The sequence below is a fragment of the Taeniopygia guttata genome, chromosome 2 (genome assembly GCF_048771995.1).
Source record: "Taeniopygia guttata chromosome 2, bTaeGut7.mat, whole genome shotgun sequence".
Lineage (NCBI taxonomy): Eukaryota > Metazoa > Chordata > Aves > Passeriformes > Estrildidae > Taeniopygia > Taeniopygia guttata.
The window spans coordinates 72,130,093-72,145,452 of record NC_133026.1 but is presented as its reverse complement, the minus strand read 5'-3'; the positions used below and the strand labels follow the sequence as shown (position 1 = coordinate 72,145,452).

The 15,360-nt window shown below is 39.9% G+C and overlaps 2 protein-coding genes across 5 annotated transcripts in view; one reads left to right on the top strand and one right to left on the bottom strand.

The window, feature by feature from the left end:
- The window catches only part of SLC66A2 (solute carrier family 66 member 2), a 100,462-nt gene extending 87,068 nt beyond the window's left edge, over nucleotides 1-13,394 (top strand). The window contains exons 7-8 of one of the 2 annotated variants that reach the window (XM_041714614.2): nucleotides 10,992-11,076; nucleotides 12,813-13,394. In XM_041714614.2, coding sequence (XP_041570548.2) covers nucleotides 10,992-11,031 — 40 coding nt within the window. In that variant the 3' untranslated portion in view covers nucleotides 11,032-11,076; nucleotides 12,813-13,394. The remainder of the gene's footprint in view (nucleotides 1-10,991; nucleotides 11,077-12,812) is intronic. The other variant, XM_072924205.1, reaches the window with a different exon arrangement.
- Nucleotides 1-15,360, bottom strand: part of KCNG2 (potassium voltage-gated channel modifier subfamily G member 2) — a 58,692-nt gene that overhangs the window by 16,014 nt on the left and 27,318 nt on the right. For all 3 annotated transcript variants that reach the window (XM_072924199.1, XM_002190069.7, XM_072924200.1), the window contains exon 2: nucleotides 4,964-5,787. In XM_072924199.1, the coding sequence (XP_072780300.1) occupies nucleotides 4,964-5,719 (756 nt within the window). In that variant the 5' untranslated portion in view covers nucleotides 5,720-5,787. The remainder of the gene's footprint in view (nucleotides 1-4,963; nucleotides 5,788-15,360) is intronic.

Genomic DNA, 15,360 nt, shown 5'->3' with positions numbered 1-15,360 from the left:
CCTCCAGGCCACTAATAAAGAATTCTAACAGGATTGGAACCAGTACAGACCCCCAGGGCACGCTGTTAGTTACTGGGCTCCAACTGGACTCTGTCACTGACCACCATGCTCAGGGCATGGCCATTGATACAGTTTTCAGTCAACCTCACTGTCCGCTAATCCAGCCTGTTACAGAACAGTTTGTCTATTAAAAACTATTGAGACTCATTATACAAGACTCTCTAAACCTTGTCTGAGATTACTTTTGTGTGTACCTTTGTGAAATGAAACCTTTAGTCACAAGATTGTTTAAAATGCGCATTCACAATTTACATCTTCCCCATCCTCAACATTATGGAAGTTGAAGCATGGTGTGTAAATTGAGCTTAGAAGGTTAAATAGTTTTTGCTTTACAAGCTATTATTAACTTCATTATTTATGTCTCTTTGTTGTAATGTTCTTCAGCTGAAGGTTATTGAACTGTAACTTCCTCTCACAGCATCTCTAATTAGGCTAGCTTTTCCCAACACGTTAAAAAGTGTGGTGAAGAACGAGCTCTCTGGTCTGCTTCTCCTGCTTTGCACTGTGCTGCTACAAAATACTGAGCTCAGGGGTCTCAGGCCTATAAATGCTTCTTTGAATCAGAACAGAATGTTTGATATTATTCTCTAAGTTCCACGTTTTCTTCTCTGATGATAAAGACTGCTGTCTAACAAAAAAGAGAAAATTAATTTTCAGAGAGAAATGGTTAACATTTCTGTTTTCACCAAGAAAAAAATGAAGAGTCTTGTATGATGACCATCTGGCTTTCAGCTGAACCTCTCTGAATGTCTTCTGGTTGTTTAGCTCTTACTGTGTGCTTAAAGCTTTTGCTGTAATATATCCCTGATTGGTTTACTTCTCTGATGTATTAGCTGCTTTCTTTGAGTCACTTGATAGCTGCTATTTCTTTAGAGAGGTGAGAAGTCCACTTAAAGGTAGGATATGCCTAAAATGCCTTGAGGATACTCTGTGCCTCTGGCTATTTTTGTGTCTTGGAGATGACTTTTGTGGTGGTCTTGAAAGAGCCTGGTGCCTGAGGACTCTCGCTATGATTTTGTCTCAGCAGATTTAGCCTTTAGAGGAGACTTTTCACCGTTAAATCTAAATCTCCCATTCTGAAAATTATGAAATAAAAAGTTTATCATTGTCTTGTTGCTTTTCATGGAAGAACCTGTCTGCCTTCACATGTTTGTTTTCTTCACATACTTGAAGTGTCCCTTTCCTGAAATTTCCAGAAGGAGCTATTATACACATTACTGAATTGGTGGATTTTATTTAATTTAATTAGTAAATAAAGTCTAAATGAGAAAAAATTTGACTAAATATATATCCTACTTTGGTAAGTGAAAAGTAGTTCAGGATCTGATTCTGTTAACTCTACTGACAATTGTGCAGCATAATACTCCCAAAAAAGAGTAACACTCAAGGTGAATCAAGGTGACCTTTAGTAAAAACAAGTATCTACAGTACAGGGGAGCATGAGCCTTCCCACTCTTGTTAAACCACCAGGGATTGCCGCTGTCATCCAGAACACCTGGAGCAGCTAATAAAGTTAACAAAATGTATGATTGAGTTTTCTGCTCTATTTTACAAGTGAAAGGTAGGCACCTAAATTATTTCCTCATGCATCTTGCAATTACTTCTAACTTTTAAGGTCCCACACTTCCATCTTGTGTGAGGTCATTCACACCTCTGCAGGACATCACTGTGTGTAACAGCTGGTCCATTCAGACGGCATTAAAAGATCAGGGTATGGAAAATTGTTTCTCAGCATGGCTTTTTTTCATTATTGGCTTCTCTGTCTTTCCCTGAAACACTAACAGGACAGATAGATGGCACATAGAGATTTTGTTTTCTGTAGTAACATCAGATCAAGGAAAAGCCACTGCTTGCTAGCCAGAGCACCTGTGACAGCCCTGACATGGAACCACAACAACAGCAATGTCAGCCAGAAAGCCTGGAAAATGTGCACACTGAGTATGGTGTGCCTTTGAAGTAGTATTTACTATTTATTTGTTCCTTAGTCAGAAGGGATATGCATCCTTTTGCTGCTTGTTAGGAGACTGCAAAGCCAGACCAAAGAGCTATCTCTGGGCACAAATTTTAATCTAGATACTGGGGATACAGCTCAGGATTATTACCATGAATTTGAATTCACATAAGCTCTCTTATCTCCACAGCTGTTACTTGAGAGCTGCCTTGGCTTGCTAAGCCACACAGGGAGTACACACAGGGAGTCTGCAGCCACAGTCCCAGACCCTACAGGTGATTGCAAGTGGGCAGATGCCTACTCCTTGCCTTGCCAGAAGTGATCCTTCACCAGTCCCCTGTGCAAGAGAGCCACCATTGTCTCAAACGAAATACCATTTCCAGTCTGTCCACAGACCTTCCCTGTGCAAAGTGTGGAACAAAGATTATTTGCAAGAGCTCTGTGCTTTTAGAATTTAACGGCATAGAATAACATTGGATAATTTATTCTGATCGTCTCTGTGTTGCAAGAATTTCACCTTTGTAACTTGATCTGCAATTCCTGTTTTTCTTTTGATTGAAATAAATTCTGTTTAGGTGAGGGCTAAACAAAAGGACACTAAGCTTTTAGCTGAAAATGTCTAAAAGCACAAAATCCACTAATTTTCTTCCTAATCTGTCCCAGTAATGAATCACCTTGGTATTAAATACTGGCATATAGTTTCCCATATGAATTTATAAGGATTCAGCTTTTAGCCATGTATCATTCCCCTGCTTAATTTAAAGGCATCCTAGATTATACAGTTCTTCTCCCCTCATAAAAAACCCACTTATACGCCTAATCCATTCACCTCCCTTCCAATAATTTAAATCAACTGAAATGTTAAATTTTCTTATTGCATGACATTTTCCCCAGGTGTCTAAGATTTATAGGTTTTTTAGCCCTCTCCCAATTTTTCAAAACACCGTTAAAAACATGAATGTGAGAACCAACTGCAGTATTCTAGAGTCAGTCTCACCAGTACTGCATAAAGGCACAAAAAATTTTCCAGCTTCTTATAAATACTGCCCATCTTTGATATTCAGGGATGGCATTAACTCTTCTGATTTTATACTGCAATAGGAATTTATGGCTGCTTGTACCCTAAATATTATTTAGAGCCTCTTTTGGGAATCAGAGTCCCTGTTTTTACATGAGCAAGCCTGCATTCATCTTTACTGCAAAATTTTGAATTTGACTCCTTCTAATGGTTCTCTAATGGTGCTCCTTCTAATGGTTCCACCTTACCAAGAAATTCAGGCTTCTCTCATATGTTTGCTCTATCCTCATTATTATCCTGCTCCACCCAAAAAACATTATTGGCCTATTATTATGAGTCCCTATTTATGTTTGGATCATTAGTAAAAACATAAGGTTCCTAAACTCTCATAATTCATAATTAAAGCAGTAGTTCAACTCTCGCTTAAACCTGGAAACAACTACATGCTAAATACATCTCAGTTTTCAACAGTAAAATATCCCTTGTGCTTAGAATTCAGGGCTGTGGAGCCCTGATGGCTAATTACACTAAAAGGTGTGTGTTTTGGAAATGATATCATTAAAAAACATTTTTAGGACAACATAGTGTTAACTAGTACCCAGTAGTACCATCCTCAAACTTTAAATTACAAAAAACTCTTAAAATAAAGATCTGATAATAAATCATATATCAGCTAACATACCAATGTTTTATCTTTTTTCCTGGCTGCTCCTGAATGAGTCTGATTCTAAATCAAACTGCTCAGGTGGGATGTAACCTGAGCAGACCTCGCAAGCAAAGGGTGGGTTTCACTGTACACAGGGTGCTCAGTCAGATGCAGGGGTCTCTCTGGAGCAGCTGGATCCATTTTTCATCACTTTGCATTTTTCTTTCAAGGTGACATAACAGTAAATACCTCCAGTCTGGGGATGGTCTCCCTCTTTTCTGCTTGTGGCAGTAGGGCACAAGCCATCCAGCCCCTGGGTGACAGCACATGGGAAGAGCTGCTTCCAGGAGAGCTCAGCCTTCAGCTCAGAGGCAGCACTTCATGGGGTGAAGTACTGTCTCAGTAGCTGAAGTTCACAACCACATTTAATGACCACGGGGCTAGCAAATAAGCCCAAACATTTAGTGTCAAGCTTGGACTTGGGTAAAACTAGAGAGGGCATGAATTCTTCAAAACATCCCCACCTCCAACTCCTCAGTTTGCATTTCACCACCCATGTGAAGAAAATGTAAATGTCCTTCTCTTCCATTTTTCAGATGAGCTCTCACTGGCCTACATACAATTAATTGTAGGGAAGTGAACTGCTTGCACAAAAAAGGGACTAAACCCTTAGGAAATTTGATGAACTTAAGAATAAACAAAATATCTGTAAGACTTGACTTTCAAGGGCATGAATCATCTACAGTTTACACTTGAGCATACTAAGCAGGTCTGAAAATTGGGACAACTGCTCTGTTTCTGCTGTTAAGTTGCTGCTTCAGCTTCCCTGGCCTTTACATCACCCTATAGCATCAAAATACTTTAGATGTGGTTTTTACACTGGCACACTTGAGAGTTCATTCAAATTGTTAAAGTACCTTTAGGGAAAATTGATTTGTTAGCTCTAAACTTAACCTCAAAACATTAAACCAGAAGAAAGAAGAAAGGCTGGTTTTTATTCCCAGAGCAGATAGCTTGTCATCTGGTTAGACATATCAGAAAACAAACCTGGTGGGTAAGGCTAGCTGCTGGTGTGAACTGGCTAAACTGGGCTAGCAGGGCAGAGTTTGGCCCAATCTTGCCTCTGTTTTGAGTGACATAATGCTTTCTGTGCTCTACCCAGCCAGCCCTTCACATCATATATACTGAACAGAATACTTGCATATCTGCTGGAGTGATTTTTTCTGTCACCTTTCCTGAGGAGACAACTATGCAAAACACGGTCTGCCCCAAGAAAGGCTGCACTTACCCGATCCTCTTCTTCTCTGACATCTGGCATGGTGCTGATGCAGAGGCTGACAGCAGTGATGGCAACAAAAGAGATTGAAATGCAAGCAAAGATCTTTCCTGGGATCCCTGAGTGGGGATTCTCCACCATATCCCTGAGCTTTCGCATGCACAGACTCAGTCGGCTGTTGTCCTGGAAGGCACATTGCGTAGCTTCATTAAATACCATCTCCCTTTCAAACAGCCTGGCCTCAGCTGCCTCTTCCTCTTTCTGTCGCAATCTCTTTTTACAGCACCACTCCAGGTGGTCCTCTTCTATCCCCCAGTACACAAGCTCCTCCTGGAACGAAAGAGCACACATCTCCCTGAGAAGCCTCAGCTTCCCAGCTGTCAGGAATGTCATGATCGTTCTGAAGGCACTAGGATTACGGTCAAAAAAAAATTCATTGCAGTTAACGTCATAATCATCGCAGATGTCCATGATCTCATCATAATTGTTGCAAGATTTTAGCTTCCCAAGCCTGGTCAAGGGGCAGTTCTCCAAAGTGGTCCAGGGAATTTTGTACTTAATACCACCTACATTGATGATCACAAACCTCGACCGATCATCCAAGCGGGCTAAGCAGCACAGATCTTCTCCAGGATGCAGAAGCTTGGCCTTTTTGAAGAAGAATCCTTTCTTGGTTTGTAGTTCACACAGGTTTTCCAAGTTGTTGAAGGAGCGGGAGCTGAAGTCAGGATCTGCATTCCCAGTGAGCAATGCCATTTCGTGGTACATCTGTTGAGTCCATTGGGAGATTGAGGCTACTCAAACAAAAGCATCTGGAGCTTGACCAGAAAGTCTATCTGTAAAACAGAATTTTAAAATTACAAGAAAAGTGAGGCACTCTTAAATGATAACAATCCTATCCTCTCCCTCCCGAGAAACTCTTCTCTATGGCATTCCTTCTTCCCCCATTATTTTAGGACTATTTTTGCTTGATAGTTGCTTGGGGAAAGAATTTACGCTACAATCAGGTCAGAAGCCATGCTGTTATTTCTCAAGGGTTTAGTTAATGATTGAATGGAAACAAAACCAGTGTATTACCATTTTTAGAAATTTCTAGAGGTTCAAGCTATATTCTGGACATCAATGCATACTAGAAGAGAAATCTAATCATGTGGATAAATGACAATTTACAGTTTAGCAACTTAATTTAAAAACTTAGTTGCAAATGGCTTTTCAATTATTTTGGTCCATCTACATTATGTTCCTATTACAAAAAGCCTATAGGGTGAGGATAAAATGGATACTTACAGTACGGTCAGATGGCAAAAATGTGGGTAATTCCTAACCAAAATTCACCAAGCCTGGGTAGCAAAAGCAATGAGTATGTGGGAGCTGAGGGCATACTGGGTCTGAGCTAAAACCAGAGCTTGCCTGGGAGCCTGGAACTGCTGGAAACTCTGCTATGGGCTTGGCTGCATAATGAAGTTGTGGACAAGGTTCCAAGTGGCCTGGCAGCAGCTCTGAAACAGGAGATCAAACTCAGAATGAAGCTGAGCTGGAAGTGACTTGGTTGCTGTTCTTACTTACTTCTGGACAGTCCAGAACCCAACTGGTCACATTTAGAAGGAATTATGTATAATTCCAGGATTTAATTTGTGCCTCCTGCTTATCCCTCCTTTACCACACCACAGTCCACATTGCTTCCTTACTTTCTCTGAAGCCCTTCACATGCATTCTTCAAAGCTGTATCTCTAAAGCAATACTGGGATGTCTTTAAATGCTACCATGTAATCACATTTGTGAATCACCCAAAACTTCCTGAATTGCTCAAATATGAAGTAGGAAATAAAAAGTCAGTGTAGGATGACTGGGTCTCCACACAAAGACCCAGGCTGAGAATGGATGCAGTGATGGGGAACAATTTTAAGCAGAGGATGGAGAAACTGAGAAAGAACTGACTAGTGAAGGAAAAACTGACATTTTTGATGTAGAATGGTAATCATGAGGCAGTAAATCCATAATTTATAAGCAACATCCTCCAATTCCCTCTGAATCTCATGCCTCAGTCAGGAGAAAACAGCAAACAAATGGGTGCTAAGAAAAACAGGAGAGCATACACATTCAAACACATCTCCAGAGGAGCAACTTTCTTTATCTTTAATCGGCTCACCAACTCTTAGCTCATTAGACTTAGTAAAAATTATCTTTGACAGACATTGGTGAATACCTTTAGTCACAGCCCTGAATCACCGTCTGAACATTCTTACCAACCACTCTCTTACCAACCACTCTCAAACAGCAACACTGCAGTAACAGTGGTACTTCAACATTTCTACGAGGATACAGTCTCTGAATTTCAAAACACTTAGATATTTGTAAAAAGCCAGAGAATCATTGCTTTAAATTGTTGCAAAAAGCTACAGTCATCCAAAGATACTTTGCAGCACCATGAAAATTTCAGAAGAACTAACAATGCCAAAATCTCTACAATTTCACTTCAGGGGAGAGAAATAATTGTTTCATAAACATTTGTTTCTACAGGGCAACATGAGCAACAGAGAAGAGCTCCTTAATCTGGCTAAAGGCCAGTAAAGGGCAACACGCACTCTAAGGAATGGGTGCTTTTACAGCACAGGCTTGAGTGCAGCTGGGATTGCAAATGCCATTACTGTCACAGGGAAGCACACTGTCAGCATGGCATATGCTTTAAGGATTCGGTCTCTTGTTGCTTTCTCTTGGTAAGATAAAATATTCACTGTCACTACTGAGGGCTCTGCACTTTTGTTTTCATGCTGCACTTGTTCCACAAGTCAACATACTAAAAGTAGTTTACATTGTTTTGACATCAAGGCAGGATTATTTTTTTTCCTCTCCCCCGTGTAGCAGGTTGTTGCATAAAGGGACCAGATACATTTCACAGAACTGCTTTGAATCTAATCTTATATGCACTTCTTCCTCCTTTTAAGCAGCAGCTAACTCAATGTGAAAATCTGTAAGTATGTTGTTTGCTACAAAATCTATGAATTACAGTCTTTTCTTTTGTGAATATAAAATGATGTTGCTTAACCCTAAAGCTTAAGAATGCAGTTGTTTGGTTTTTTTTTTAATCGTCAGTGGATAAATAGAAAGTGAGAGAGAAGTAGTTACAAATTAAAGTTGCCTATGATTTAACAGGTTGATTCTGGACAGTGCAGGCAGCACCAGATGCTGGAGTTCAGTAACTAAAATGAATTTTCTGACATCACAGTTCAACATCCCAGAATCCATAATAGCTGGCAGCATTTGTTTTGGAAATCTCATATTTAATCTCAGATTAGAAGATAAGCATGTGAAGACAGTTGTATTTATTATTCTCCTTGGCACTTCCACCTTGTGAGCTGACTGCCCAAGACCGCGCTCAGATGTCAGTGGAACAGCTTGTGGTGCCATTTTAACTCTCCTATAGAAAACCAAAATACTGTGGGCTCCCAATTTGGCATCTATCCTGAGAAGTAAAACAAGCCTGGAAGGTCTGCTTCTGATCCTATGTGCATGGAATGTATCATGACTTTCACTAAATATTAAAGGGTGTTTCAAAATTATGTAGGTCTTAAAATACTCCCTGCATGCCAGGGTTATCTAATGTATGCACATGCCTGCAGTAAAGCATCCCATTGAAGATTAACATTAAAAGCCAATACTTCCAGAAATTATTCTACATTATCATCCAGTTGGCATTTCTACTATTTAATCTGACACATGGGTGCATGAAAGTCTATTAAAACACAGCCTGGAATAAGTTGCCCATCACAGGGATGAAGGACAGAATTTGACTCTATATTTGATGTTCATAGTTTTGAAGTGCTGTGGGAGAAATGCTGTATGAATATTTCAGTTTGAGGATCATATACAAAGTGGGTCATGCATTGTGTGGATTCTTTTTTTTTTTTTTCTAAGCATAGTCCATCAATTTTTATTCACTAAGAAGTACTTTCTTTGGCCATCTGTGTATGCACATGTATATGTCTACACACACACATAGGTTCAGCTACATTTTGTCAACAGCAAACAGCTGAGATCTTTCTCACAAGGAAGATCAGGTACAATACAGGTATTTCTCATAAAGGATTTCAAAGATTTAATAAGTGTCAGAAGCACATAACTGCCTCATATTCTTCTTTTTGCTGAATTATTTCCTCTGTGGAGAGTGGGCTATTTCCCTGCTTACTGCCTTTTCACTTTGCCTGCTCCCACACCAGGATTCCTCATTATCCCATTCTATCAGTACCGCTGATCTAAGTCATATGTAATTCTGCATGTGGCTCCCCTGGTCTCAAGTTGCCTTGGATAAGAATGAAAAATGGGGCAAAATCATCCCTACCAAGAGGCTGAGCAGCCTGGCAAGGAGAACTTGAAAAGAGTGATGAAAGGGAGGTAGTGGTGGAGCAAAGACTGCAGGGTGTCTTGGCAGCAGAGACCTTGTGAGGAAGGGTGGCCGCAGAAAGCGTGTGCACATAAATGAGCGTACAGGAAAGTGTCATGGGCAGAGCACTCACACCTTTTCTGAGAAACCAGCCTGACCAGGTGGCTCTGAAGGTCCTATAGACAAAAGTAGGTGGCCGGGGGGGGAAACGATCAAACTCTGAAAGAGAAAGCTGAGAGGTGCTTTAAATTGTTGCAAAGAACAAAATATCCTTGGGGATATTAAAAATCCATCTGGACACAGTCCCAAGTAACCTGTTCTAGGTGATGCCACTTTGAGCAGTGACAGATAAAACAGATGAACTCTGGAGGTCCCTTTCTACTTGAAGTACTCTGTGGTTTTGAGAACAGTCTCTTTTAATGGCTGCTGTTAAGTTACAAAGTACTGAAAGCTTACATTTGGGCTACAGTAGCAAGAGGAAGCTGTGAGACATTTTAGTAATTAATGTTTTAAAGATTTCCTTTGTGAAATGAAACTTATTTTGACAGAGAACAGGTAATTGTATCATATTTAAAGCCACAAACATGAAACATATATTAGGTGACCACAAGACTTTTTCTCTCAATTCCAACGAAAGTTGAGTCAGTGAATCTCTTTTACAGTGCTCAGCCATTTCTAGTCAGGGATGTGCTGAAGCCTGGCATTGCTGCCTGGGACCAAAGCAGTACCTACTTCTTACTGTGACATGATTTATAAATCACAGCATACACACTCACTTTAATACTAAACCTTTCACATGCAACTGACCTTCCATTTGGTGATCTAACAGCTAATAGTGTGGACAAAGAGGTTTAGGAGATCCACGTTACTCTTGCACTTCTTACAATCCAGTAGAACTTCGACTCCTAATAATAAATCCTTGCTAGTCATTGGGGAAACAATGAGAGGAGAACACCTGCCCATGAGGCTTACAAAATGCAAAACAGATGGGGTGCGAGAAATACACATATTTAAAAACAACAAAACAAACCCAAACAAAACAAAACTGAAAAGGGTACCGGGAGGATATGGTAAAACAGATGCAGCTAAGCCTAGAAGGCAAATCCTGCTCAGGATTTGGGGAATTATCTCCCGAGTTTATCCACACTGAGCATGACTATGGCTCCCTACATACTCATTATCACAGAATCATAGAATCATTTATGTTGGAAAATACCCTTAGGGGATCCCTGAGTCCAACCATTACCCTGACACTGCCAAATCCACTAAACCACATTCCAAAGTGCCACATCTATGGTCTTTTAAATACCTCCAGGAATGGTGACTCACACTTCCCTGGGCAGCCTATCCCAATACCTGACCACCTTATCAGTGAAGACATGCTTCCTAATATCCAATCTAAACCTGCCCTGGCACAACTTGAGACTGTTTCCTCCTGTCCTATCTCTTGGTACTTGGGAGAAGAGACTGAACAGCATCTCTCTATACCCTTCTTTCAAGGGGAACTTTAACCTGGACACAATCAAATTTTTCATACTTCTGTATTTATTATCAGTAAACTTTGATATCCCTAACCTCCTAAGCTCCTGCTTAGGGAAGGCAATAGCTCAACAAGTTGAAAAGGTACTAGAATTTTGAACATTTTGTCTGTTTCTTCAGCAGAGTAACAGGAAGCAGTGAGACCACCTTACACACCTAGCTGAGATGTCCCCATCTAACAGAAAAATAAGTGTTTCTTGTACAGGTATGGAGCACAGTAGCCAAGATAGTTTTCTCCAGAGGGTGTTTTGGGGGTCTTGAGGAGGATGCTGCATTAGTCAGTCGAAGAAGCTCAGAAGACTCATGCTGTAATGAAGGCTGCAAAATTCAGCATGTGAAACTAGACATTGTTTCATACTCTGAGTGTACATTTTCCTTAATATTTTCATTAATTCAGTGGGGAAAAAAGTAATAATTTTCTTCTCTGCACATCCCTCATCACATTTTGGCCACACTACATAATTAGCTGAAACAATTCATTTTGTTAAATGAAAATATTAATTTGACTCAACATTAATTATTCTGACATACACCCATAGCTATTTGTCTCCATTAGACAGATTGAGTTATCTTGTGTCATTGCACTTGCCAGAGTTCTATAGTGAAAGTATTAACATTGTGACATCTTTAAGAAATCAGGGATTTGGTTACCATCTACATGAAGGTATGGGATCCTTACTTGTATATTCATAGCTAAACTCAATCTTATTCTGCATTTCCACAAGCTTTCAGTGCCCATTTATCTTTGTACCCTAAAGAGCATCAAACTATTATTTCTACGAAGCTATTTGCTTGCACTGAAGACATCTGTCTTTGTCTTCAGTTGCACAGCAAAGACAGATGTGCTAGGTAAAATACAGACAGAGGTTTATTTCTGCATTCTGAAGTACAGAATTCTGTTCCAGCTAGCAAGCTTCAAGATTTCACAAAGGTCTTAAAACATGTATTTTGCTTAAAAAGAACTATAAATAAAAAAACAAGCAGAGATGAAAGGATTAGGCAGAAAAGTTTTCCCCCACAGAATAATTACTACTTGCAATAAAACAGAGCATAATGTTCAAACCATGTTTTATTTGTTTAGGTGGATTAACCCTCAGTTGGTTACCAGAAAAACAGGTTTTCAAAATGTGTTTCACCCTCAGTTCATATTTTCTGAACAACTGAACAGACTCCAAATATGCACCAAGTGGATGATGTGCTAAAAGGAAGGGACTTCAGAGCAAACCTGTACCTCCCAGACTTTGGGAAGATTAGATTGGACTTGGAGATTTGTTTGATCCAGTTCCTGTTAACTGCAACTTTGGATTAAGTATACAGTGTCAAGAGCCTAAAATTAAAATGTGTTCTGTCTGCACTTGCTTGGTCAGAAATTGAACCCTGTGAACATAGTACGTTTGACCCTTACTGGAAGCCACGAGATAGTGATGTTTTTATTCTTCCTGAATCATACACAAGTTTATTTTAGGAGCCTTACTGATTAATCCTGTTAGTATCCCATTTAATCAGCCAGTTAGATAAGGTACTATGAGTTAATTGCCAATCTGAAACATTTCTTTCCCTGTTCTTAGATTATTGCATTTCAGAATAAAAAATAAAATTATCAAAATCCAGTTTTTTAAGTATCTGCTCCAGTCATGATTACATACCCAGAGCTGGCCTAAGATACAACGTGAATGGCACTATTAAATGCAAAACTGACAGACTGTGTAGTATTTTAAAACACATTGTTTGTCCCTCTCATCCAGGAAATTAAAAAAATTGTCTCATTTCCTTTGCCAAAATTTGGGAAGCACAAAAAACCAAGCTTTGGTATCTGAAAATCACAGAATTATCAGTCAAGTGTTTCAGTTGGTCTGCAGATCACTGTGGGGAGAAAAAAAGCAGTTTTTAACTCTAACTCTGCTCCTAACACTGATTTTTTCTTTCTGATCCATCCTACAGGTGTCCTGGCTTGTAGGATAAGCATGTATTCTATTTGCCATCTGTTGGAGGTTGGGCAATTTTCTTATCTCTTCCAAGAACAATGTCTCCCTCTGGGGAGATATCTTCTGTTAATGGACTATTGAATGACTCACTGCATCACTGGTAAAGTTACATCACCCCATTCTGAGATGCTCCACCCAGAGGGAGGAGCCAAGCATCCTTACCTGCATAAAATCAGCATTTTTGGGATACCAGGGCAGCCCTTCACTGGATTCCCAGAGAAGCAGCTTTCTTCTCTGCTGGATTCCCAGACGAGCTGCTTTGTTCTCTGCTGGATTCCCAGAGGAAGACCAGGCCCATCTACTCTATCTCCAGACCTTCAGAGAAAACTACACCCTTCTTCAGATCACTGCTTCAGCAGCATTTCATCTGCCACTCCAGGAGGAGCAGTCACCATTTAACTGGACTATTCCCAACACCCAGACTCCTCAGGGTGTCAGGTTTCTGACTCTATCACTAGTTCTGTTTGTACTAATTACATTTCTTAAAATTTTTATTTAGTCTTTTTCCTAGTAAAGAACTGTTATTCCCACTCCCATATCTTTGCCTGAGAGCCTTTTAATTTTGAAATTGTGGTAATTTGGAGGGAGGGGGTTTACCTTTTCCATTTCACAGGAGGCTTTTGCCTTCCTTCACAGACTCCTGTCTTTTCAAACCAAGACAACAGGTTTTTGCAATTCGATACTTAGCAGCTTCCCACCCACATGATTAATATGCTTGATTTCATACAGAATATACCAACTAGATTTCTGATTAGAAATGAGAAGGTTTGCCTGTGTGATGCCACTCTTGGCCCAGTTTCACATCCAGAAATTCATAAAGATTTGCTGGGGCATTTTGCCTAATAACTATACCTGTCCTTGTGTCTCTTTCAGGGCCATTCACAGGTTTTTGCATGAATGGTTGTTAAATATGTATGATTGAATGTGAATGAATGAATGAGAGGAAACAACCTCAGATTGTGCCAGGAAAAGTTTAGGCTGGATATTAGAAAAAAATTCTTCACTGGAAGACTTACCAAGCAATGGACCAGGCTGCTGAGGGAAGTGGTTGAGTTAACATCCCTGGAGATCTTGCAGACACTGCACCTAGGGACATGGTTTAGTGCTAAATTGGCAGTGCCAGGCTAATGGCTGAACTCAGTGATCATAAGGCTCTCCTCCAACCTAAATGATTCTATGAATAAATGCTCTTATTAACTACTCACAGATTTTAGACGTAGATCTAGCCTTTTAAATTTCCACATGAAATCCTTGGCAGAGAAGATAAATTGTATACAGATGCATCTTGCTTCTCTTGTTAGCTTGAATTAGTGAACACTGGATTCTATGTGTTTTTGTTGGTTTTTTTTTGCAGATGACATTCTTGTTCTCATGTGTGTTTCATAAGTCAGTTGTGCACTGACCTCAAAAATATGCCCATCTCTACTTAAACACAATTCTGCCTCTAAATTTAACATGATTGTAGTTAATTATTAACATCATTGCGTAGAATAATTTGTAAATTTAGACACATTAAGATTGTATATTTAATCCATGGTTGAAGTTAACAGCAACTGGATCAAACAAACCTCCACATGCAATAGAATTATCTCACAGAGAGACTAGTTAAAAGATAGTTCCTGGCCTAAAGTCTGTACACTTTCGCTCGTCACTCTCTTTGTGCACATCTGGTGTCCCCAGAGCTGGTTCTGCCTTGTTTCTCCCAATATCCCTACCCACACTCACAATGACACACATATTTTGCAGACGATTAATATGGCTGTGGTTCCAGAGCCCTTGAATGAAGTGACGCCTAAATGCAGGGGGTTCTTAACTCTGTGGCATGATGCCCACACTGAGCACTGGTAATACTGACACAGTGCTAATTGCTGCTTAGTGCAGCAAGAATTACCTGTCCTATCTGCTGTGGACAGAATTCAGGAATCCTGTCCTTCAGATGCATTTTTAAATGAGAAGGTGTTCCAGACCTTGCTCTGTACACAACTTGCATTTCCACATGGAACAACCATCACTGCCTGGAGTGGGAAGTTCCCAGAGCCCTTCACTTCTATTATGTCCAGTCTACCCAAGAACATCTGCATTTTGTAGCTTTCAGTTGTGGTGAACTGGAAATACGGCAGCAGCTTGAAGTAAATTACAAAATTAAAATTTGTGCTCAAATAAGTAGGAAAACTAATACTATGACTAACAAAGAACTCCTCATGTATTTATATAAATTTAACCCAAAACCTTTTCAAAATGTCAGTTTAGTGACATTTTCTGCCCTGAATTCCTCCTAGACAAATGTGGTAACAACATCAACTTTCCCAACAAAAGCTGAAGGACAAAGCCACAGCACCTTGTGTAGAACCAGTCTTTTGGTTTCTGGAAAGGTGGGAGACAGTTTATATTTTTTTCCCTCAAACAGGTAGAGCGAGGTCTTTTGCAGTTTGGGTTTACAGATGCATTTTCACATTCTTACCCTGCTATTGAAGAGGATGAAAATAACCTGTAGTAGTCTAAGG